Below are 26,194 nucleotides of genomic sequence, written 5' to 3'. Positions count from 1 at the left end.
GGAGTATACCTTCTACATAGGAAAGAGTGAGAACATAAATAGGGTACTCTGCTGTCTATTTGGTTAACATTCCGAATGTTGAAATCAGTAAAGCTTTTGCTAAAAACTGTCTGTGGAAGAATTCAGATGAAGGCTGTGTCTTTAAAGAGAGCAGTTGCTGTAAGATACCAGAGGTAGGGTTTGAAAATTTAAATATATATATTGGAAAAATAAGTGTACTTCTGTAGGGTGGCCTTCATGTATTGAGAAGAGTGGTTTGAACGTTTTTTTCGTCTTGTCCCATATTGCTTCCTGCATATTAGTTGCTTTTTTCCTGTTGTTTTCTTGAATCTCATAATGGATTTTGGAAAGTCATAAGCTTAACATAACTATCTTTATGATTATTGTGTTGTTAGGGATTAATTTTATTTGAGGCTGACTAAATATGTTCATGTCCAATTTTGGGTGGTTTTTCTTAGCTTTTTAAGCTGAAGAGTTGCAGTCTATAGAATAACTAGTTTGTGTGGTCAAGCCTGTAACTCCTTTGGTTTGCTATTTCCAATAAAGTTGAGACTCCTGGCTTATATAAATGGTTTTTGTTTGTCTATCATGGTTGTGCAGAGGGGTATGTATGTAATGTACCTGGTGCGTGATCCCCGCCGAAGGGAGAATTGGTGCTGGGGCCCATCATGTATTACTGTTGCCCAGTCTGCTGAACAAAGCTGCTGGGGTTGATTCTGTGAGAGCTTCACTGTGTCTTCATTTGCTTGTTTTTTTCCTTACTCTTGTTTCTTGTTCACAGGTCCTGAAAAAGAAAAGATTCTTGGTTTTAAACATTAGCACAATGGTATGTAGGTCATGTACAGTAGCTTTTAATCAGAAAAAGAACATGCAGCATGCAAACTGTAGAGGTGAAACCTGAAATGTGCCCAGTTGAGAGAATGAAAGAATACTTTTCTTTTATTCTTCCCAAAACTGAGGAATCCTCTCCTTTTTTCTGTTAAGCACTTCTGAAGGTCTTTTTCTTTATTACTTACATATGTATTGTTAATATTATATGTATGCAATAATTATGGTCTTGTCTTTGGTCTGGTCAATGAAATTAAATAAGCTGACTCTGTGTGCTAGAGCCAGAAAGCAGAGAGATGGAGAAATGGCTTCACCTTGTAGACCATGGGAGTGGGGCATAGTGTCAGAGGTTGAAGGCCAGACTTTCTTTTGAATATGCAACATGATTATTATGAAAAAACCTCATGGACATGGAGTAGCTGCTCAAAAACCAGCAGCTGGGTGTACAGTGATATGAAAATAGCTCGTATCTAGTGGGACAGTGAAGTTTTGGTGGGGTGGTTTTTTTTTTTTGGTAACAGGTGATTCAAGTACCCTAAAAACAGATCCAGGGCAGGATCTATTTCAGCATGGGATGTCTAATAATGCTGTATTAATTCCCTTATCACAGTTCTGTTGTGGAGAGATAAAAATTCATAGATTTTTTTAGAGGAAGGATTGAAGAACTAGACCTTCAACTCAAAATGAAGGGAGTCTGTCAGCCATCTATTTGACTCTGTCAGGTTTTTCTATATGCCTTGAAGGTCATCCAGGTAATGTGTTACATTGTTTAATCCTGCTGTTAACAGATTAATTCCTTGTGGCTTGCTTATAGTGGTGTTTCTGTGTGCTAAAAAATCGTTTGTCTAATTGGTGATGTGTTGGCATCTTGGGTAGCATAAAAATTTCAGGAAGGATCTTCTGGGCGTGTTCTTCCTTGTAAGCAGTCAGCAAGTCCTCATCATGCGAAACACTTGATGGTTGAAGTCAGCAAATGCCAGAAATATCTTGTTAATTCATCTTCACGTTGTTTGTGGAATAAAATTGGGAAATGGTTATTTTTATTAATATAATAACAATTTTAGTAATCCAACTAGTCGGACAGCTTGCAGAGAAGACTGAGTCACAGATTCGCCACTTGAGCAAACAATAGTTCTGCATCAAAAGAAGATGAGGGGGACCTTTGGCATAAATGTGGAGTGCTGTCATAGTGCAAAATAGCTGAAACGCCTTGTGTTAAAACTGGTGAATTACATCAGACTTCTCCCATGGCTCTGTTCAGATGTTTGTGGCTCAGCCCAACGACAGCAGAGGATGATTCCGTTTGTATCTTTGGAGAATGACAAATAATGCAGTCCATGGAAGAGTTGCTTTAGCAGTGTAGATGGTGCCTCTGTATCAAGGGCAGATAAAGAACTGTATGCAAGATAAGTAATAATGAGAATAAAATATCAGTCTCAGATCTTCCTTTGAAATCCAGTTGATGCAGGGTGGAGGTCCCGTTTCACAAGGAAAATTACAGCTCTTCTGGCTGTGGTGAATTTTGCTTAGGTAGAAAAAGCTTTGTTCAGATTGGAACACAGGAAAAATCCTCTGAGCAGGTTGGTTTCGGCTTCCATTTTTTCTTGGAGAAGCTCACAAATGCATCGTATTGTTGTTGCAATGCAGTAATAATTCTGTAGATTTAGAGTAATTAGTTCAGTCATCTAATGTTGTCTTTCTACAATAGGAAAATGATGTAAGTCCACAGGATTTTCCAAATTGAAAAATCTGGTATCTCTTTTTCAAGGAGGTTGGTTTCAGGAGAACTCATGTGCCTTGTATACTTTCTCACTTTGTCTAATTCCTGTATTGTCAAAAATACGGGATGTTAGCACTGTGTAATAAATCAGTAATACAAGAATCATGCTTAGAAATGTAACTCCAATGTTGTGGTTTTTGCACCGTTTTTTTAAGTTGTTATTATTAGTATGTATTTATTTATTTATTTATTTAGAAAGTTTCAAGTCCAATTACTTAAATAGAGGCCTTTGAAATAATATTGTCATCTGTACTGTAAGCAAAGTTTGTTCGTTTGCCCAAAGGGATCTAAAAAGATTAAAAAGAGTGCCAAACAGGTAATTTAAATACTTTATTTCCTTCCTTCCTTTTTTCCTCCTTCAAAATGCATCTGAACATCCTTCTAGAACCTTCTAGAACCATCCTTAGCACACTAAGGCCCATGGAAGACAGGGAGGTGATTCAAGACCAAGTACAAGCCCTGCCCAACCAACCCAGTCGCCTTCTGTGATGGAATGACTACATCAGTGGACAAGGGAAGGGTTATAGATGTCATTTATCTGGACTTCTGTAAAGCCTTTGACTCAGTCCCCCACAACATCCTTCTCTCTAAATAGGAGAGACATGTATTGGATCAGTGGACTGGTAGATAGATAAGAAAGAGATTGCATAATCACAGCCAGAGGGTGGTGGTCAATGGCTGAGAGTCCTGATGGACATTGGTGACATGAGTGGTGTCCCTTAGGGGTCTGTATTGGGAGGGGTGATATTTAATACCTTCATTAATGACCTAGACAGAGGGATTGAGTGCACCCTCAGCAAATTGTTGATATCACCAAGCTGAGTGGTGCTATTGCCTGAAGGGTGGGATGTCATCCAGAGGGACCTGGATGAGCTTGAGAAGTGACCCATGGGAATCTCATAAGGTTTAACAAACCGAGTCGAAGGTGCTGCATCTGCTGCAGGGCAACCCCTCGTATCAATCCAAGCTGGGGATGAACAGATCCAGAGCAGCCCTACAAGAAGGACTTGGGGGTGCTGGTGGGTGAGAGGCTGGACATGCCCCGGCCATGTGCACTGGGAGTCCAGAAACCCGCCATGTGCTGGGCTGCATCCAAAGCCCCATGGGCAGCAGGGCAGGGAGGGGATTCTGCCCCTCTTCTCAGCTCTGCTGAGACCCCACCTGCAGTGCTGCATCCAGCTCTGGGGTCCCAGCACAGGAAGGACACGGACCTGTTGGAGCCAGTCCAGAGGAGGGGCACAAAAGTGATCACAGGCATGGGACATGTCTCCTATGAAAATAGTCTGAGATAATTGGGATTATTCAACCTGGAGAAGAGAAGGCTTCAGGCTGAACTTATTGTGCCTTTCTGTACCTGAAGGGAGCCTAAAGAAAAGATTGAGAGAGACTATTTACAAGGGCCTGGAGTGACAGAACAGGGGGGAATGGCTTCAAACTGACAAACAGTAGGTTTGGATTGGATATTAGGAAGAAATTCTTCCCTATTCAGGTGGTGAGGCACTGGCACAGGTTGCCCAGAGAAGCTGTGGCTGCCACATCCCTGGAATTGTCCAAGGCCAGGTTGGATGGTGCTCTAAGTAACCTGGTCTAGTGGAAGGGTGTCCCTGTTCATGGCAGGGGGCTGGAATGAAATGATCTTTAAAGGTCCTTTTCAACACAAACCTTTCTAAGTTAGATATGACTCTGTGAGAGGCTGAGTAACAACAATTTTTTTGGGATCGAGGCAAAATATAAGCATCCCTGAAAGGGATTGCTATCCTATTACAAACTATCCTTTTGCAGCCTAGTTTTAGCAGGAAAAGTTGAAAAACAAATCACATAAAAAAGGAATGAGGATACTATACAGAAGGATTCTTCCATGAGATGCTTAAGCATGATAGTGGAAATGTGATGAATGAGATGTGAAGCTATCTTACAGTCCTCAACTACGTCGAATTAAAAATAAGTCAATAAATTGCTGAGCATTGATTGACATTTGAGGGATCAAGTTCATTTGAGAAGCTGACATTGCTCAAATGTTAACGTCTTTATCAAGTGCATTGAACTAGGATTGTTAGTAATTTTTTGACTGAACAGATAGAATTTAAATTTATTTCATATTACTGAGTTTAGTTCTGCATATAGTAATTTTTTTTTTCACATCCTTTCCAGGTACACATGCAATGAAATAGGCTTAAAATATAATTTACACCACTCAAAAAAAAGGTGCTTTAATATAAACGCAAACTAGAAGTCAGGGCTTTTTTAATACTTACTCTCACCTTGTAGTTTCAGTTTTGCAGCAGTGAGTTTCATGGGTATGATAGGACCCCCGAAGTTATTACTGAGCTTGGTTCTGTGGTCTGTTGCATTGCTGTGAAATGCACTCTTATTTTTCTTCTACTTCATATATTTGTTTAAGATAAGTGGTAGTGGCTTTGAGTGTTGGAATAGAAAATACAATCCTAGAATTAGATGGTTTACAGTGATTTATTTCAGTGCAAAACCTTGATTTGCCCTGTAAAACAGAGTCTTGTGTTTATTTTGGGGTAGTGACAGCCTTGAAGGTGATGAAATTTAAATGCAGTATCATTAACATTTCTGCACATGTAGATGTACCAAAAGAAATCATAACACTTGTCATATTTTCTGGTATCATTAAACACTTCTTTTGTCAAACTTGCACACTTGCTGAATTTAATCTTTTTTTTCCTCCTATTTTTCCAAATGAATAAAAGATCATTAATTCTGACAGGATTTGTCTTGTTTACCCTGCTTCTGTTAGTCAACACATATTGACACATAAATGACCAAAGACTGTTTCAAAATCTAAATTAATAGCTTGGGAGCAGAATTAGCTTTTTTTTTTACTTTTGTCTCCTTAATGAACTTTTTATTCAGCTTGTAAAATCTTGATGTTATTCCACCTCCTCTGCCTTTCCATCCCCTATGTTAATGGTTAGTTGGTGCTGCACTAGATTTAATGCTTCCTGAAAGTCATTCCAGTCTTGGATAATTTTGGTCAATCTGCTTGTTATAATTTTTCTTCCTGCCAAAATGGCAGTTTATATAAAAAATGGTGACTAAACTGTGTGGAGGTACCTGCAGGCTGGGGATAAGTGTTGGCTGTGAGGGTTTTCAGTTACTGTTCTATCAATGGCTAACTTAAAGCTCTGTAAATTTGGCTACGGCCTCTTTAAGGTAATTCCAGGGAAGACCTGGTTGGGTGAAGGTTGTCCCTGCTCCTTCCATTATCCTCCTGCCCTTGGTAGTGCCCAACTGCTAGCACTCCTGGTCTGGTTGTGACCATGGTGACGTAGAGGCTAGACTGGAATACAGTATTTCAGTTGGAAGGGAGCTACAGTGGTCATCTAGTCCAGCTGCCTGACCAAGTTACAGCCTGTTACTAAGGGCATTGCCCAGTTGCTACTGAGAGTCTTGGGGCATTGCCAGCCTTTCCAGGAAGCCTATTCCAGTGTTTGACTATCTTCTTGGTAAAAAAATACTTCCTAATGTCCAGTCTGAACCTGGCACAGGGTTGAACCATTCCCATGCATCCCATCACTAGATCCCACATAGAAGACCTCAGCACTTCCCTCTCCACTTCCCTCCTCAGGAAGCTGTAGGGAGTAATGAGGTTACCCCTCATCCTCCTTTCTTCCAAGCTAGATAAGCCTGGAGTCCTCAGATTTTCCTTATGGGATGTCGTTCCTTTCAGCCCTTTCAGCAGCTTTGTAGCTCTCCTCTGGATGCATTCAAGCACCTTCACATCATCTTAAATTAAGATGCTCAACTTGGAGGTTGTGGGAGTGTGGCTTTTAGGGTTTTTGGTTTTTTTTGGAAGCAGACTTGTTGCTGGTAGGGTTGGTGGTAGGTAAGAAGCTCTTGACACTGCACTTATAGACGAATGTGTTTTTGTTATGTTCATGTAGCTGATGCAAAGATCTGCCTTCTCTGACATGATGGGGTACTCCCTGTGATAATTCCTCACATTTATAATGACATTCAAAGATGCTGATTTTTGTAGCTAAATTTTAGTTTTTAGTCACTCTCACAGGAGCATGGAAATGTGTGCAGGATGACACTGGACAGGTTCAGCACAGGAGCTAGGCTTCTGCTGCTCTTGTGGTTGTCCTCCTTGCTTCCTAGTGATTCCAGGGACCCCAGGGAGGGAAATCCACTTGCTCTTGACACATGCACGTGCAGGTCAGCTGTTTACATAGACACTTCTGCTCAGGTCTTGTGAATATCTCTTGTATGCACTTGGTTGCTGGTTCACTCAGGTCTTCAGGGAGGGGAGCACTCAACCTCCCTGTTGCTCTACAAGCTATCCTTGTGAACTCGGTGCTTAGTCCTGGCATATTTTTGGTTTGGTTTTGACAAACACGTGGGGCTGGGTTGGGGTGTCATTCTACAAGTACGTGGAACGTGACCTGAGGGAAGCACTAAAACTAAGATGTATGGAATAAATACAGCCTATATCTCAGGACCTTGTGAAGGGTGTGGGTGAGGAGAATGATTGGCTGCCAGAAGATAGTTTTGAGAATACTATATTTTCCTCTGCAGGCTCGAAGGCAGAGTTGCTTTTATGTTATTTGTGGAGCAGTTGATCCTTGAGCTGCTGTGGAGATGTGTGTATTGTGCTGTTGTGATGCATTTTGGCATCATTGTTTATGAAGTGGGTCAGGAGGACAGTGTGCAGATAGTTGCACTTGGGTTAAATAGGTTATAGTCAGGGCAAATAAACTTCTGTGGTTTTCCAGAAGCTTTTTGATGGAGTGTGTTTCTCAACCAAATTTTGTATGATGGCTTTTTGTAAATCAGATCTGGATCTTCACAGGGTTTTCTGCAGGTTAGGAAGGTGGTTCTTTCTGTGACTGTTTGCGATAAACGTTTGTCTTCCAGGAGGAGCAACTGTACTGAGCAGTTTTAGTGAGTAATCAGTAAAGTGTTTTTCTGACCTCTTTCTATAGGCTGTTGACAGCAGTAATTGCTGCTGCTGTTTCTATGTGAACATTATACAATGAAACACTGTTTCTAAATTATTCGTGTTGCTTTTGACAACCTTACTCTTTTTCATCTCTACGGAAAAGTGAGGAGATGGAAACTTTTCCTTGGTTTTGACAAACAACCATCCTGAAGTTGTGAGGCGACAATAATTTGATATTACCCCCTTTTCTAATTTGGGTGCCTTATTTTTTAATTCTTTTTTTTTGTCCTGATTGCGTTTTCAAGAAAGGAGGAGATTTTTTCATTGTGTATCTACATGTGCAGGTTTTTAAAAACAAATAGTCTTTAAAGCATTTGTGTTCTGTGAAGATCCTAACAAAGCTAGGAGGAGAAATATTTTATATTAGTATCTATAATATCTAGAGCAGAGTGTAATAGTTTACAGTCTGCCAAAGTTGATGGCTAACTCATGCAAGAAGTCATGGATTTGTGTCCGGTGACATAAACCTGTGTTTGCATGGCATTTGCCCAATTTGAACTGTAGACTTCTAGAACTGGGTAACAGTCTTCACTTGTAGGGTTCAGCAGACCAGACAGTCCAGTGGAACAAACCTGGTCTTTCCAACTGGGAATAACAAGTCTCTGTATCGTGTTTTGCTCACTGAATGTGTAAGGCAAGCAGAGAGTCCTTTCATACTCATTCTATTTTTACCTCTGTTATTTATAGGAAAAACAGTTATGAGTGGCCCCACTTCAAAGATAGAATTTCTTTTATTTTGTTAATAGTCATAGAGGAAATAAACTGCTATGTATGCAAATTGGTGCTGCTTTAGTTAATGTGAAACCTCAGATTTCAACCCAAATATGGTATAAAAGTTTGGAGGAAGCACAGCCATGGGTTGGAAGGGTGATGTGTTATGATTGGATATACTTAATTGTTCACATTATTTGAACCCCTGTTTTACTATTTTTGTCAACAGAAGTTGTTAAAGCTGTAGTTGCTGACTTCTTGGTTGGAGGTTTGAACTGGTATTAGCATTAAAAATGAAAATCAGCAAGGGATTATTTTAGTCATCTCCTAAACTAAGGAGGACATTTGCTGTTCTTGAACAAGTTGTAGATATGGAGATTGTTATTGAATATCCTTTTCTTGAAAGTAATTACAAATTAAGTAATTATTGCAAATTAGGTACACTTTGAATGTTTATAAAAGTGGCTTCAGGTTAGTGTTTGCAGAATAAAGCAAGATCAATCACAGAAGCTGTCTTAGGACTTCTGCGAAATGGTTTTTGATGTTTCAGTGGTTAATAACAGCACATAGACAGTCTGATGCTTATTTCCCTATTATATTGTAGTTCTTAATTATAAGTTAATAGCAGAGCTATCGTAAGTGGTGTTACTTTGGTCCCTTGATGGAAAACCTCTTGAGAGTAAAATCTTGCAGACTGTGTTTTCTGAATATAACCTGAATTGTGAAAAAAGCCAACACTTGTTGGTTAAATAGGGATTATGAAGCGCTATTAGCAAATACACTAATTGTATCTGCAAAAAGCAGTGACAGAGAGAATGGAGGAGGGGAGAGGGCTATGCTTTCTGTCTTAAATAATGATGGTGTTTGAAACGAAAAGGCCTTTTGATATTATGATGGAATGCCAGTGAGCTAAAAAACTCCACATACTTTTTTCTTAATGTAAGGTATTCCGTATTATAGTTTTGTTATTGGATAAACTTCTTTAAGTTCTCTGTACTCTGCTATCAAAATCATTTTTGCGTGTCTCAGGAATGGTATAAATGGCATCCAGCATGTCATGTGGATGTGCATCTCTCTTCAAACAGATGTGCTAAATTGCCAGGCCTGAAAGACAGGAAAGCAGAGGCATCTCTACTGCTTCCTAGCATGGAAAGGAAACAGATTCCCTACATATTAGTATTTTAATGCTTGCATGATTTCCTTTTCTTTTTCCTTTTCCTGTGTTATATGTAACTCAGCATTTTGAAATAAATACTTGTAATGACTATTTTCCCTCTAAAAACAAACAGAAAAATGCTATGAAACACCTATTTTTAAAGACAGGCTCCAGTCATTAAATTATGCCATTCAGGTGGCCTTGCTAAGACTGACCTTGTTTTGTACCTCCTCTTTCCATATCCAAAGCAGTTATATACCCAGTGGGCTTTATCTTACAGAGTTGTCTTCTGATTTCAGTCTTTAGTGTTGGTTGGATTTTCTTTTCTTTTCTTTAATATCCCCACCTATGAGAGTATGCAAAATACTGAAAGCCTACTTGAAAGGTATTTTGAATTTGCTTTCTTTAAAACAATATTTTAAGCACATCATCATTTATCTGCTCATAAGAAGGAAATGTAGCAAAGGAAGATGCACTCAGATGGAAATGAAATGAGTCTTGAAACTGGAAGATAGGCCTCTGATATGCTGGAATTCTTTATGGGAGTTCCTGCTGTCAGCATTGAGCTTTACCACAGCCATGGAACCTTTCTTTAAGAACTTGTACCCTTACACTTCTAAAAATCAGTAATTTTGTTTTCTATATGAAAAAGATGTCAGGCTAGTGCTTGAATGTCTTGTGACATAGTAGACTAATGTAGAGATCTAAATAGTGTACCGTCAGTTGAGTTAATTTTTTCAGAGTCCTGTAGATGCCATTTTTCAAATTTATGTAGTTCCCATTACAGAAATCATATTACAGATGTCTTGTGTAAGTGATGAGTAGTGTTCTTACTTGGTCTCTGAAAACTGGATATACTGAGAAAACCTGAGCATAACATTCGAAGTTACCTTGAGACGCTGTGCTAATTGGTCTTTTATTTAATGATTTGCCAAGAGGCAGGAAAAAAAGCCATGCTGCTACTTCAAAGTTGTTTGCAAAGGAGACAAAATAATATGCGATTACAGTTCCAGTAATATGCTTGGACTTTTTGCTTTTGCAGAATATTAATAAAGTAAATAGTTGCTGTTAATGTAATTTGCGTCCTGTGAGTTATTCTTTGGGAGACTAATCTTACTGAGAGCTCTAGGATTAGTCAAGGAGAGATTTACCACTGCAGGTGTTGGTGTAATAAACTGGACTGTAGCTTTATGTTATTCAGCATTACTTCTATAGAAGCTGCTTATCAGTGTAGATTGGTGCTCTAGATTATTTAATTGCATTGTAATGCAGATATTTTTTTCTTTTGAGGGTATGAATGTAAATGAATTAAACCATTGGTTATGAAGAAAACTTGAGTGATGCATAAAAATTGTCACCAGCTCACATATTTAAGCTGGATATACCTTTGACGTGACCAGCTATTAATTCATTCACAAGTTTAAAATGTTACGGTAGTATGGGTGGGACAAATCACTGTGTTGGTTTTACTAATGTTTTAGTCTCCTGCATTTTTTTTTTGAGGTTTTATTCTTTGTTAGTGTATGGTTTTTTACAGAAAGTGCTACATTTCCCCGCCTTTCCCCCAAAATACTGGTGTTCAGTCTCCTTTGTGATCAAACTGCTGTTCGATGTTTCTTAAAATAAGTAATATTTCATGAGATTTTATGTTATCAGGAACTTGCACCATATAGAGACCCCTTGAAATTAGTTATCTCAGCTAAATTTTATCTTTTATTTTTGGCTTTTATTTTGCTTTAAATTGGAGCGTTAGGTTTACAGTTGGACTCAATCTTAAAGTCTCATTCAACCCAAATCAATCTTTGATCCTATGATCTAAGTACTTTAGCTAGGTTTACAATGTCTGTTAGTTGCTCTAGTATTTCTTTATAATTAGAAACATTTAGCTGTCCTAATCAATCAGATGAAGTGCTATGCTGAGCAGGTCATCAGGCCCTGACATCTCAAAATATAGAAGGCTAAATGTGATCATCTGGTAATTTAATTAAGCTGGGAGATGTCATGGCTTTTCTGAAGGGAATGAGATTTTAAGTAGACAGGCATAGGTTGTGTTTTTAGAGTTCAATTGATAGCACTTTAAATTTTATCTGTCTTTCTAGCTAGGACAAAAAAAATACGCAAAAGCTCCCAGTTACAAAACCACAGGGCAAGTTCTTGATAAATTTAGAACTATGATATTGAGTGAAAAAAATTTTAAATCTGCCTCAATGTGACTACTGTGTGCTTTATTAATTTAATAAAGATCTGAGTTGGAGTAGCGGACTGGGAATATAGAGTTCTCATGCATACATCACCTGTGGAATGACTTACATCTATTTTTATTGAAATTTTGATAGGGTTATGTTGCATGTATAAAGAAAAATAAAATAGTTAACTTGGAGGATATTTTGCAGATGGTTATAGATGTGTTACATTTGAGTTGCTCTCCAAAGTTTCTGAAGGTATTAGAAGGAGTAAGCATGTGATAGTTTTGCTGATCGAGGCAAGCCAAGACAAGGTGACATCCCCGTTACTGGAAAATTCTCTAATTTTCCAGTGAAACAACAGTGATAGTAGACTTTTAAATGGTACAGAATGTACTTGTTTCACAGGAGAAGAGAAATTGAGATAGTAAAGGGAAATCTCTGCCAGTTGAGGTGTTCCTGTCTTTTTATAGATTTTTTTATTTTTTTGAGCTGAATTGCAGTGGCAAGTTAACATCTTATGAAAACAGGAAAAGAAATGTTCTCTCCTTTCTCTTTAAAAAAAACCAAACAAAACCTTGGTTTAATTTTGGCATTTTCACTTTCAATGCTAATCTAATGGATAGTTAGATGTTCACTCCTGCAGTGTTTCTTAGTGTGGAGTTTGGGGTTTTTTTTAGTACTGTGGGCATATAAAATTCTTTGTCTTTTTTGTGTCTGTTTAAACAAAGAGTGAAACTAATATCCCGGGTTTGCATACCTCCCATAATACCATAATTCTGTTTCTTCAGTTTTTTGTGAATTTTTAAAATGTTTATTTTCCTCTTGAGAAGTTTTCTAGCTAAGAGATTAAAAGTTGGAAATAGATATTTAAACTGAAATGAATACTCTGCTGTACCTTGAATATGATGGACTGGCCTTTGGAGTGTGAGGGGCAGTGGAGAGCTGTAGGCTTGTCTCTTGAGGTACCTAACCCAGAGAAGAGGTTTCTCTTTGTGTCATGTTCCTCAGATGTAAAACAGAAGTGAGTCCTTTCAGCTTATACCTTCAAGGGTTGGCTCTTGATTTGCCTTCAGTGCTGTGGTCCCATGGGAGAGATTTAAACCCATGCTGAGGGTGCCTCTGATGTCTGGCTCTATGCCCCAGCAGTGCTTGGTTTGAGTGTCAAGGACAGTATGTCTGTGGTTCAAGAGGAGCCCCTGTCTTGAGCCTGGTATTCTAATGCTTGTTGGGGAGATGGTATTCTATAATTCTCGGTTGTGAGCTGTGGTTATACTCACAGTGCTTTTACCGGCTAGGCTTGTAGTTCAATGCCTTAGAAAGCCGCGAGCAGTCTAGAGAGGTAGCATGGACGATCTAGCATTTCTGTAGCTCTAAAAAGCGGCAAATGGTAGCTGCAAAGCTAATACCACTAGTAGAAGCAAAGAGGTAGAAATATAGCCCTTGGCTTATGCTTCAGTCTTGCAATCAGATGCTTTCAATAGAATCACAGACACATGAGTTATTCGCAGAAGGGAGCTGAGCCAAAGAGGCCGGGCCCACTCTGAGCTCTCTTTTATTCAGGGAAAGGGAAAGGAGAGAGCTAGGGGCGGACCTGGGGTAACTGGCCAATCAGACACTGCTCCAGAGTCTGAGTTACTTTTGGTTTTGCCTGCTCATTAGAACAAAGTGGTTCAGAGCACAGGGCAGGGGCAAGTCCTGACTTGTCTGACTAGTATTGAGGAGGGGGAAAGATGACCTCGGAGCAGGCAGCAACAGTGAGCTAGACCTTTAGCAGACCTATTTTGATATCTCCCCAGCCCCTCTGCATTTTGAGGTTCAATCCAAGAAAAGCTTAGGTGGAAGCTGCTTTTAACCCACCATCTTCAGAAGATATGATAAAATAGAGCCTGTGTGGTCAACAAGGAGATGAACTACCGAGGGGCTTGAAAAAAGATACACTGTGAGCTTTTTTAGGAAACTCTTGCTAAAAACTTGTTACTTTTTTGTTGTTAATAAACCCCTCCTCCCACAGTATAACAGCTATGTTTGGAAAATTAAACTTCTATAATTGTGCTCCAGCTGTGCTTGTTGTTCTGTATTTACCCCAAGTTGGTAAGAAGACAGTTTTGGGCCACAGAACAGTTTCCTTACAGCTTTAAAATTATACTATTGTAATCTGAACTTCTGTGAAGACCCCAATTTGCATTTCTCACATCTTCCTGAGTAAAAAATTTGGTCTTTGCTGCAATGGGTGGATGAGTCTGGAGTTTGTTTCAGGCTTGCTTGACCTGTTGCTGCTTTGGCTGGACTGAAATGTCAGATGTGAGCTTAAAACTTTTCTTCTCCTTCCAGGTGCCTGCTGATGGAAATGCAGGGCTGCTGGCGGAGCCTCAGATTGCCATGTTCTGTGGCAAACTCAACATGCACATGAACGTGCAGAATGGAAAGTGGGAATCAGACCCCTCTGGCACCAAGACCTGCATTGGGACAAAAGAAGGAATTCTTCAGTACTGCCAGGAAGTAAGTGCTGTCTCACAAATAACTGTAGTGGGTGTTCGTTCGAAAGCCTAAGTGCAGGCATGTGCTGGAGAGTTCAGTCTGTAGGGATCTTCCGTTTTATTTTTTGACCTCTTCTGCTCCATTGCCTTCTTGTCCTTTCTGAAGAGGTTCTCTCCAGCGCTTGTTAAAACAGTTTCAGGAATTGGTTGCTGAGGGAGTCACTGGGACTGTTGGAAAATTTTGTCTCTCTCTCCTCTACCCTTGGGGGATAATTTTTGTATAGTATGTGTGCAGTGGACTTCTTTCTTATGCAGTGTTCTGAATAAAGCTGAGGTGGCAGTTTATTACTTAAAATGCCCTTGGTCTTTTTGGACTAATTTGGAACAATAAGCTGAAACATGACTTTTGTTGTTCTACCAAGACACTGAAATGCACTTGTGCAGTCAAGAGTTATTGGCCTCTGCTGCACACAGAACCATTCAGAATTTCCTAATAGAAAACCTTCCTTTACAGATGACATCACAATGACTGATTTCATATTTGAGAGCAGAAACTTTTTACCCACTTGCTTATATCCTAAGAACAGATTGTGGATCTAATTTTATTTTGTCTCCATGATGTGATAGTACGATAACCTCATACCAGTGTGTAACAATTTGAAAAGAAAATGTGTTATTTCATGTAGTGAAACAAGAGGGCATGGTTCGAGTTGCCTTAGTCCTTACATTTGCTATGCCATCTCTTTTTTTTTTTTTTTCTTTTTTTGAGGGCTATTACATATTGCCATAGCAGTAGCTGCTTTGTTTCCTAAATGTCAAACCAGTTCCTGTGAAAATATTTCTTTAGAAAGCAAGAGAATTTATTTTTCAGGTCTTTGCTCTCTTAGCATCTTCATTCCTGTCATTTCACCCATTGATTGTTCTTTCTGGTTTTTGTAGTGTTTTGTTCAGTTTTTATTGCATTTGGGCAAAATATTCATTTTAAGGATGATTTTGTAATGGCAATTGAAATTGATTCTTCATCAGTAGCTGTGACTCTTTACTAAGAAAATTGCTTTGTGAAACTCATATTTTTGTTTGTCACTAACAAAAATACCTAACCTATCCTACTAGTACAGTTTCAAAGATTTCTTCTGGTTTTCTGTTGTCTTTGATTGATCTAAATAAAGTTGGCTTATGCATAATGAAATTATTGAGGGTGAGGAAAGGAATAATTAAAAAAAGAAGAGCATCGATGACTAAAGGTAATAAGGCTATATGAATTTACAGAAATAAATATGTGAATTATGGAAGTAAGATTAGAAAGTTTGGGGGCTCAGTAGGTTGGAGGTTCAACCACAAATGCTGCAGGCAGGGAAGGATTGTGGAACAAGGTCTCAGAGCTGTAACTGTCAACCGACTTTCAGGTGATTTTGAAATTTGGGGTGGCATTTAATAAAAAAAGCCCTCTCAAAATAAGAGAAGAGGTAAGCAAAAGCAGTCAGAAGGTAATAGACAGATTGTTAAATTGATGCCTTTTCTTGGTCTTAAAATCAAGAGTCATACATGGTTAGAAGGGGAAAAGGTATTTTACCTTGGTATTTATTTTAAGGATCCTTAGGTGCACACGTCCAGGTCATATACATCGAAATGCACCCCGCAAAATGCGCGCCGCGGAAGATCTGGTATAACATTAGAGGTTTTACTAATTAGCATATCTATCAAAGATTCCCCAGTGAGAGGCTCAAGTGAGCCCCCCTCCCCAAGGAGCCTTCCCCTGGATGGTTCTATCTTCATTTACAGAATGTGTTCTGGAGAGGACTTTGGGGACTGGGGCACACTGACCACTAGCTAGGAAGCTTCTAAAATGTTTAGTCTCTTAGCTTGACAAACAAGTCGAAGAATGTAGGCAAAAAGCACTAAGAATACTGTAGTTGTAAAAAGATATATAAGGGGTATAAAAGAAAAGGCAAAAAATCTTCATGGCATCAAAATGACAAAGAGACTAATAAGAAAAATTTTGACTCTCTAAGGTAAAAAATTGTTTGCCATGTATGGACACCAAGAGAGCTTAACTGGGCAAGGGTGCAAGCAACTTGGTCTGGCATAGATGTGAGTCCTGGCTGGAGCTGAGGAAGGTCTAAGGAACCATGATAGGTCTCTTTTAATGTGAATTTTTTTTCAACTCTGAAATTTTCTCGTAACTGAAACAGAGGAGAGACCTTGCATTACTTGGGGTTTTAAGGGTAAATACTTAAACTGCAGTGTGTTAAGCCCTATTTTGTGTGCTTGACTGTTTAGTAGCTTAGTGAAGATTAGATGATAATCATAATTTTGGAGTGTCTCCAGCTCCAGTTAAAAGTATGGCTTATGGGGTTCTGCCCTGTTGTGGGGCAAAGTGCTGGCAGGTCTACTCCCTAAAAATGGGGTGAGCATTTATAGATTTTAGTTAATCTCTGTTAATTATGTGAGCGGTATGCTTTCACCAACTTGAAGTGAGCAATTCTGTTGTGGTCTATTGAAACATGGGAATCTCGCAAACCGTCCCCATCTTTTCTTGCTGTGCTCACCACTATGCTTTCGGTTTGTTTGCTGGAAACTGCCAATGTCCTGCTGTCCTGCCATGTCCTTCCCACACACCTCCTTGAGATGCACAGTGCAGCTGCTCTAGGCTGCTGATGGAGAAGGGACAAGGTGGTCTGGGGCATAAGAGCATGAGGCAGCAATGGGGTCTCTGCCAGTAGGTGTTTTGGGGTGGGTGGAATCATGTGAGCCCCAGGTTTTTGAATGCTGGTAATAAATTCAGAAATTGATAGCAAGTATTAGGAAGTTCAGATCTGCTGACAGTAATTTGAAACAAAAAGCCACATGGAAGTTGATCCTGATGATCGGAAAAAAACTCCACTACTAAAGAAGTAGTAAAGTAGGTATGTTTAATTCCAGCGCTGGGACGCACGGGGGATCGCTCCTCCAAAGTCATGCGTGCCGACAGCTTCATTCAGCTCGGTATTTATCGGGTTACAAGTTCCATATTCATTAAGTTTCGCAACACGCCTATACATATTCATCACCTAGCCCCGCCCAGCCTCGCTTCGTATTATAATGAACCCAAAAGTCATTTACATCCGCGTTGCGCTTGCGTAGTGTTGTTTGGTGTTTTTTGGTAGGGGTCTCCGAGGGTCTTTTTGATGAAGGCAAGAACTCTTCCTCGTCCTGAGCTTTTCACCTTTCTCTCCCGCGCATGCTCTTTTGTACCCCTGGCCTTTGAGACTAGTTTGAGCTAGTTCGCAGGATATCTGTCTGAGACTCCCCCTGGTTTTATCAGAGGTTTCTTATCTTTTCTTCTTGCCCTGGTATGCTGACCAAGCTGGATGCATTGTTCCTGACAAACTAATTCTCCTGCTTCCCATCCCCCTGATTCAATCCAACCCAGCAGCATGGCAAGAAGCTCCCAGTTCTGTACAACTCTTGCCCATGGTCTTCTCTCCTTCCCCACACCCCTTTGGCCAGATCTGTGGCATGCTGGGCTTTGGCTTTGGCCAGGGAATGGCACTGATGCTTTGCTATGATTAAACTTGCCCATGACCCCACAAGACAGATGGAAGAGTTGGTGTCCTGGGTTGCAGTGTATTCTATTACCATCCTCAGGAGCTGTTGAAACCAGGTGGGGCAGTGCTTCCTTGCCTCCTGCCCCCGGACTATCTTTCTGTTAATGGCCCGTCAATGCCATGCCCCATGACTCAGAGATAACTCCCTCCAGACTATTTTCTGTTAATGAGCCCATCAACGCCTTGCCTCATGACTCATCATCCCATTGGGAGATGCTCCACCCAGAGGGAGGAACCAAGCATTCCATCCTGGATATAATCTGAGATTCTGAACACCACAGACAACCTTTCCACTGGATTCCCAGAGGACAGAAGCTACATAGCCACCACTAGACCTTCCGAGGAAGAGCAGGCCCTTTCTACAGGATCACTGCTTCGACAAAACCACATCCATCACTTCAGGAGGACTGCATTTTTATTGGACTGCCACCACCACCCTGACTAACAGGGTGTCAGGTTGTATCCTGACTCTGTCAGTTTAGCCCAGTGTTTTCTGCCTTTATTTTTTTTTCTTTTATTTCCCTATTAAATTTTATTCTGACTTGGTGCCTTCCACTAGTTTGTTTTCAAACTAATACAGTTGGATAACAGCACCCACTTCTACCAAAGAAATTAATTTGTAGAAGGTTGCTAGTAAATGCAACTCAAACTGGCTTCTTAGCTTTACCCCTTGTTATTGTGGTTGGTATTCCAAATATACCTAGTATTTCCCTTGCTTTCTGCTGTTTACCTTGGCTGTAAGACAGTACTTGCTATCAGGGAATGGGAGAAATTTGCAGTTTCCCGTTAGCAGGAAGCAATAAGCAGCAAGGATGAGATGTTGTACCTCTTGTGTTGGAATAGTACGCAGGTTAAAATCTCCTTTTTGATTGCTTTTGCCAAATAATGATATTTTCCTTCCTTTCTTTTCTCTCCTTTAATGCTGCTTTTTTCCCCAAAAGTAGGATTGCTTCTTCCTATGTGCTTTTTTTCTTGCTCTAGGCAGAGGCTGCGTGTAAATGCCCTGCTAACCCAAGGGACAGGTACTCTTTCTGCATCTGCCTTCATGTTTCCTGGCACTGTGGCAGCTTTCTTGGTTCTTCACTCCTGCTCTAGCAGCAACTCTTTGTACCACCTGCTGAAGAAATGGGTTTTTTTTTACCCAGCTCCAAAGCATGCCCTGAAGTGACAGCAAGCAAGGGAGGGTTTGGCTTTTCCACCCTGTACTTCTATTGAGAAATCTGTCCATCTGGTTTTTGTTGCAGATTCCTTGTGAGCGCTGTTCCACGCATTGTGATAATGACTGTATTGCAAGGGGCGATGCACTCCAGCTTGGGAAAGACCAGAAGGGACATACCAAAAGGAGCCATTTGGGTGGAAACTCAGTGCGCAAGTGCAGTGCTCTTGCTCTGTGGCTCCTTGGCTCGAAAATAATGCAAAATTAATTTATCAGGAAACTCTACTCACTGTTAATAAGAAAATGATACTTCATGTATTCTCTGGGTTTCATTTCTTCCTTGAAAGTATTTTTCAAAAAATAAAAAATACCATCTCTCTTTTCATCAGAACTTACAAGTAGATGTGTAACTCTGCCTCGTTGTTAGCTTTTCTTTTAAAAGAGCTTCTCTTGACAATGCAAGGCCAGATGCCCGAGTGATGGGCGGGGCTAGGAGGTGCATAGAGTACAGAAGGTCTTGTGTTTCTCCTGTAGAGATGTACTGTGAACCTTGAGATTCTCATTGTTTCCTCATGCGGTCCACTGCCAGCTTAGGTGGATTTTGAAGTCTTGATGCAGTAGATGAGCATTGCAGGGTGGAAAGGGAGGAACAGGGAATAAGCAGAACCACCTACATGTTTTAAAGATTAATGTTGCTTGGTTTTGCTTTACTTCTTTTGGGTGGGAGCTCAGTGCAGCACAGGAAATATCAGAGTTTATATTTGGAGAACACATCACAGAGTTTAAATGTGGCAAAGCTCCGACAGTAGATTGCTTTTTTGAAAGGAAATGGAAGATACTTAAATGCTGCCTTCCAGCTTCCTTGACTTCAGTTAAACTCTGACCCTGAACTTATAGGAAGTGGTCCTGGAAGCACAACTGCACATTCTCTTGTGTTCAGTGTGAGCTGGTGGCTTCTCTTGGTGTTTTTTTGTTTTGTTTGTTTTGTTGGTTGGTTGGGGTTTTTTTGTTATTGGTTTTTTGTTGGTTTTTTTGTTTGTTTTGTTTTTTTAATACCACAAAATGAAACTTTCTTGGGTGGAATGAAGTGCTGTTTGGAGAAGTACAATTTATTAGTAGTTTCTTTTAATGTCAAACTAGTTAGTATGCTGCTGTATGGATTTTACATGTTACTGGGAATTAAAACCGCATGGGCCTGATCTGCAAACAGATGCCAAGTGCAAGTGCTGCAGGTGCTAGAACAACAGGGCAATGATGTAAATTTGGATGGTTTACAGCTCTGTGTGCCAGAATCTTTAAGATGTTGAGTGATCTAGGTGACACTTCAGATGAAGCCACTGGTCAGTGAGTCCTGAAACACCAGCTGTTTCAGAGGAATTTTGGGAAAACCCTGCCATACTACACAATTACTCGATAACTACCCCTGGGGAAAGTTTCTTCCTAACAGCCCCTTATGGGTAGTTAGCTGAGTTCCCAAAGCAGGCAGGGACCACTGCTCCTGGATTTGCCTTTTGTTGTTTTATAGAAGGAGCTGTGTTGCCCCCACCTACCATATTGAACTGCTGGGGTGGCACATTATTGTTGTAGAAAGGTGCTTTTGGAGGTCAGCTCCTGTCTTCCTAACAGTGTTCGTAAAACCCATCTGGAGCCTGCCCTTTGACAGAGTGTACCTTCAGTTACATGAATATGCTGAGTAGGAAGTTAATTTAGCTGTGCTTCATTCCATGTTTAAAGGGAAAGAGTGTTCAGATGGAAGATGCTGGTGTATGTTGTATTTTATTAGCAATTTTGAGCAGTTACTATGTGCAGAATTTTATGTCTAGTAATGAGGATGCATTATATGAGTTCCTTGAATGACTGAAATTATTTCATCATCTGTGCTGAACTCACTGTCCAAAATGAATTGTAAAGCAGTCACAGCTGGCAAAAAATGTTTTTGTCTAATGCATGTTTTTTCCCCCACTTAGTTTTGTTTGGAGATCCTTATTTCCATTTTAAGTATGCATGTAACTGTTTGTTGGCTCTTTTATTTTCCCCCAAGACCAAACCACAGATACAATAAAATAAGTTTGGATCTGGATAGTGTGAGGATGAATTAAACCTGGGAGTTTGGAGATCTAGTGCACTTTGTAATCAGCAGCTGGCTTGCTTTGCAATCTTTAGCTAGATGCCTAGAGTAACTTTCAGATGTAAAGTGAGTGTTGGATTTGGGAGATGTTACACTTGGCATCTCATGACTTGGTTTATTGTGTAAAGTCGTGACATGTGTCCACTTTCCTTTTAAACATTACTGGGATGCATGAGCGTCTTGTGGTCAGTGTGTGTTTCTTACAAAAATCCTCTCCAGAAATAACAAAATTATAAATGTGTGTTACTACATTCTTAACTGTTATCTTTGTGTTACATGGAGCAGAGAATAGTAGGGTAAATTCTTGTAAGAGGTAATTCATTACAGCTGTTGACAGAACACTGTTGACATTTCTACTCTCTAACCATAATGCTTCCAGAAATTATTATCTTGTCATTTTCTCAAATCCCCTGGGTTTGTGCCATGTGTTTAGGTATGTTGCTGGTGAAACCCAAAAGCCACTTTTAGCCAGGCCCAGTATACGCTGGGGTATGATCATGCTAAAGCTTTGACATTAATTCACCTCACAATCCCCAGATGTCCCCTGTTTTGTACATGGGCAAAAAGGGCCACCAGATGACTGGCCCATCTCTTTTTTTCTTTACTTGCTTGGCTTCCTCATGTTACCATGTCTGATAATCCTACTGTGCTTGTTATCCTAGGGCCTACTCCAGGCAGCACTGATCGCAGCAGTTCCTTCCCTCTAGTCTTTGTCTTCCTGCTAAAGAGTTTGTTAAACTGCCAGGGTTGACAAGGTTTTTGAAAAGATAAGAATTGTTTGGCCTCTTTTTTCTGAGAATTTGAGACACAATGACAACAGTCTTACTGCTTTGATAATGGTTTCTCTCCACCTTGTCATTTTCATTGTAATAGAAATTGTTGGTTTTATCTAGGCTGCATAATGTGCCCTTTCTGGTTTCTCAAAGCAAATAGCCATGGTATTGAAGGTGAAAATGAATTTTAAACCTGCACTACTCAAAATTCAGCAGTCTAAAAAGCCATAAATTTTGCTCTGAGGAAAACCATCTGTTTAATGAAACATCATGGAAAACATACAGATTTTTGGCAGTACAGAATGTCCTTAAAAACAAATGACATTTTCAATAGAAATGGATGGTGGTATATTCGGAGATGTGTACAGTAATGCTTAAAAGTTTGAGTGAATGGTATCTTGGCACTCTTTGCATTGATTATTGAGGTCTATGGTTTTACTTAGCTTTTGGTCCACAGCAAAGGTTGAACTAGTTTACTCTTTCTGCCAGTGCTTAGATTTCATTTGCTTGGAAATAGAGGGACTACTACTGATGGTATATTTATCCTGCAGTTAAACCTTAGTATACTCACCTTCTTGAGAAAGAATGCTGGGCTTTTTAGCCCAGACTGCAGTCTACCATTGAAATATATTTCAAATCAAGTGACTAACAAAACTCGGAGCTTATGATGCAAGATGATTCCTGTCTTTCTTTTATTGATAATAAAAGCTCCTCTCTTGTTTTTCCCTACACTGATTTTTTTTTTTTTGCATTTCTTGAAAAGAAATTAAATGAAAAAAATAAGGACTTTTTCAACAAGTGCTTCTGCTTTGAGGCTGAGGGAGGAGAAAGGATGAAAAGGGATGAGGATTGTCTGCATAAATAAATATTTAGTTAAACATGTACTGCAGTGTTTAATGAAACTGTAATGCTGTGTTTTCCTCTAGATTAATTTTGAATTTCACAGATATGACGGACAAGATTAATCAATCAGCATAATGTTTGTGCCAGGAGTACAATAGTTTATTCTGTCTTCTAAAAGGCACAAATGCAATGGCTGTATGCAGGGCAGCCTTCTTGCCTTGTTTGGATCATAGCTGAGCTAGCAGATGACCATTTAGCATGACTGAGAAAAAGTTCTTCATTATTGTCAGCAATTTGTATTCTGTGCTTGCGGTTTGCGGTTTGCTCCTTCAGGTTACAAAAGGACTAGCCATACTTGCACTAGTTGCTCAGTATGCCCAGCTGAGGGAGCGAAGCTCAGCTGATTCAGCTCTTGGCCCAAGATACTTCTGAGAGGGCTGTGTAGTGTTTGATGTGGTCTGTAGAGACATTGCCTTTCCCACATATCTGGTGTCATGGTGGAGACAAGACAGCTGACATTTACTACTGCATTTCACATTGTCTTTTTTGTCTTACATACAGAGTTCTCATCATATGCGGTCTGCAATTTTGTTTACAGACACGTCTCTTGGTCTTCCACTGTGTAACTCTGAGATGGACTGGTAGCAGCTGTTCCTTTAATAAATAATAAGCCTCAGACATAACAGGCATAAAGTGTGATGGTTACCTTAAGAAAAGAAAAATCTATTATGAAATATACAGCTGTTATATTCTAGCCATTTTGAGCAGGATAGAGAAACTATTTGCAAGAGCATGTAGTATAGGCATAAGAGGGAGTGGCTCCATACTGACAAAGTAGGTTTAGATTAGACATAAGGAAGAAATTCTTCCCTGTGAGGGTGATGAGGTGGTGGCACAGGTTGTCCAGAGAAGCTGTGGCTGTCCCATCCCTGGATGTGTCCAAGGCCAGGGAGGTTGGAACAAGATGATCTTTAAGGTCCTTTCCAACCCAGGCAATTCTATTATTTTTTTCATCCACTTTTTGAGACCATGGTTGCATGGACACTTCAGTCTGGCACAGATCTACCCCACTTTTGTTCAAGATCAGTCTGGGTCCTCTTGAACTCCTGGCGCTTTCCACTGAGATGCAGTTTTTATTCTTAGGGGGATGTTTTCAGAGATAGGTCAGTTCCTTGATCCAGCTTCTGTGCTAACAGTGGCTCTTGGAGAGATTTCAGCAGTAAATGGACAAGAGATGGAATAATGCAGGAATTGTGCCCTGGCAATGTTAGACTTGTGTCCAATTCAAGGCATGGAAACCACAGCCTCAGCATCTGCAAGTACCTCTGCAGATGGATGGGTATTGCCTCCTGGGAATGGTGCTCCTGAGACCTGGAAGGCTGCCTGCAGGGTTTGGGTGGTTGAGTGGTTTTAAGTGTCTAGGGGCTTCATCTCCTTCTGGCCTTCCTCAACTCTCTGTGCATGATTGTATGTATGTGAATAGGTAGTATGCTTTGGGTTGTGTTCCATATTTTTTTGATTGTCCCCATTCATTAGGGATGGCTTTATAGCTCTCCTGTGCTATAGCTTGTTATTGTCTTAATCTTACCTTGTTATTATCTTCCTATCTTGCTTTTTGTTGTCGTGGTAGTGTTACTGTCTTCTGATTTGGTTTTGGGGGTTTTTTGTGGACGCAAGTTTTTTTTTCCTTTTTTTTTTTTTTTCCTTTCCCATTTCACCATTGTCCATCTACTTTGGAAGATACAGAAATCAAAAATACTGGCTACAGCAGTGATTATTTCCCTATAGCAGTGTATGAAGCTTGTAGTAGGAGCAGTGGTTGGTATTATGAAATGGGTTCATGTTCAGAGTCTCTTGGCAAGGAAAAGGTCATTACTCACAGTTTCAGCTGCTGGTTCTGCAGGGAAACATAAAAAAGGGAAAGACAGTTCCTCTTGTTCCATAGCTTTGAAGCTGTCGGGAAGTATGTTTGCTGGAATTCATCATTGGGCAATGGCCCAAAGTTGGATGGGGGAAGTATTTCTTGATTTCTGGGACATTCCTTTTTTCCCAAGCAGTTTACTACTGCCACTTTCTAGTTTCTAATTCATATGGCAGCATTATCATTCAGTTAGCCTTTATCCAATTAAAATGATTATGATGTAGCACTGTATTGAGTGCCTGCTTTAATCTTCCAAATACTCTATGCCTCTAGCTAATAAAAAATCCCACTGATAATCTTTTTTTATAGATGTGTGCTCCTTACAGAAAATTGTTCTAGATGATTGTGGATTAATTGTAATTATGGAAAGGTTTCAGAATATCTGTATATCTGTCCAATTATTAATGGTTTTATCTACCTTTTCCCCTTATAAGTATGTAGCATGTTTTTAATGGTTTAAGCAGAATTTTAGCTGTTAATTTTCTTTTTCTTTTTCCTTTTTTTTTTTTCTTGAGTGGGACAAGATTTTCACTGGAGGAGTGTTACTTCAAGTTGCTAACAAAAAAGTTTGAAAGGTGAGGATTTTTGGGGTTTAGATTTTTTATTTTTTCAGAGTTCTTGAGGCATTGTATTGGTTTTGCACGGCCTGGTTTTTGGTAGTGGTGGGGGGCACAGAGGTGGCTTCAGTGAGAAGCTGCTAGAAATTTCCACCATGTCTGGCAGAGCCAATCCCTGATGACTCCAAAGATGGACATGCTGCTGGCCAAGCCTGGACCAATTAGAAATGGTGATAATGCCTGTGTGGTAACTTATTTAAGAAGAAGGAAAAACAAAGGTTGTGGCACAGTTTTAATTCCAGTCAGAGAAGAGCGGAGTGAGAATATGTGAGAGAAACAACTCTGAGGACACCAAGGTCAGTGAAGAAGGAGGGGGAGGAAGTGCTCCAGGCGCTGGAGCTGAGATTCCTATGCAAGCTGTGGTGAGGACCATGATGAAGCAGCTGTCTCCCCATGGAGATCCACAGGGATGTAGAGATCTGATGCCTCCCATGGAGAAGCCCCCGCTGGAGCGGGTGGATGCCTGAGTATGGCTGTGAACCCATGGGAGACCCATGGAAAGTGGAGCCCTGCTCCCAAGCTGCAGCAGCCTGTCCTTGAAGGACTGCACCCTGTAGAAGAGTGACCCACGCCACAGCAGTTTTGGGTGGACTGATGCCTGTGGGATGTACTCGCATTGCAGCAGTTTGCAAAGAGCTGTTGTTTGTGAGATGGACTCACATCAGAGAAGTTAGCGGAGAACTGTCTCCCCTGGGAGGGACCCCATGGTGTAGCATTGGAACGACTCCTCTCCCAGAGCAGCAGGAGAAGCCATGGATGATGAATTGACCATAGCCCCCATTCCCTGCCTTTCTTCTGGAAGGAGGGAGGGGTCGGGGGGAGGGTGTTTTTAAGGGCTTATTTTACTTCATATTATCCTACTCTGATTTCATTAGTAATAAATTCACCTTATATCTCGAAGCTGAACCTGTTTTGCCCGTGATGATATTTAATGAGTGTTCTCTCTCCCGGTCCTTATCTCAACCCATGAACCCTTTGTTAAATTTTCTCCCCTCTGTCCAGCTGCAGAGGGGAGTGAGTGAGCCGCTTTCATGGGTGCCTGGCATCTGGCTAGCATTGACC

At 40.3% G+C, this 26,194-nt stretch overlaps 1 protein-coding gene across 4 annotated transcripts in view; it reads left to right on the top strand.

Annotated features, from left to right (window-relative positions):
* The window catches only part of LOC125321200 (amyloid beta precursor protein), a 206,325-nt gene that overhangs the window by 12,806 nt on the left and 167,325 nt on the right, over window positions 1-26,194 (top strand). For all 4 annotated transcript variants that reach the window (XM_048293620.1, XM_048293622.1, XM_048293621.1 and 1 more), the window contains exon 2: window positions 13,962-14,129. In XM_048293620.1, coding sequence (XP_048149577.1) covers window positions 13,962-14,129 — 168 coding nt within the window. The remainder of the gene's footprint in view (window positions 1-13,961; window positions 14,130-26,194) is intronic.

The sequence above is a fragment of the Corvus hawaiiensis genome, chromosome 2 (genome assembly GCF_020740725.1).
Source record: "Corvus hawaiiensis isolate bCorHaw1 chromosome 2, bCorHaw1.pri.cur, whole genome shotgun sequence".
Classification (NCBI taxonomy): domain Eukaryota; kingdom Metazoa; phylum Chordata; class Aves; order Passeriformes; family Corvidae; genus Corvus; species Corvus hawaiiensis.
The sequence above is the reverse complement of the archived record's forward strand: the minus strand, read 5'-3'. Positions and strand labels throughout refer to the sequence as shown.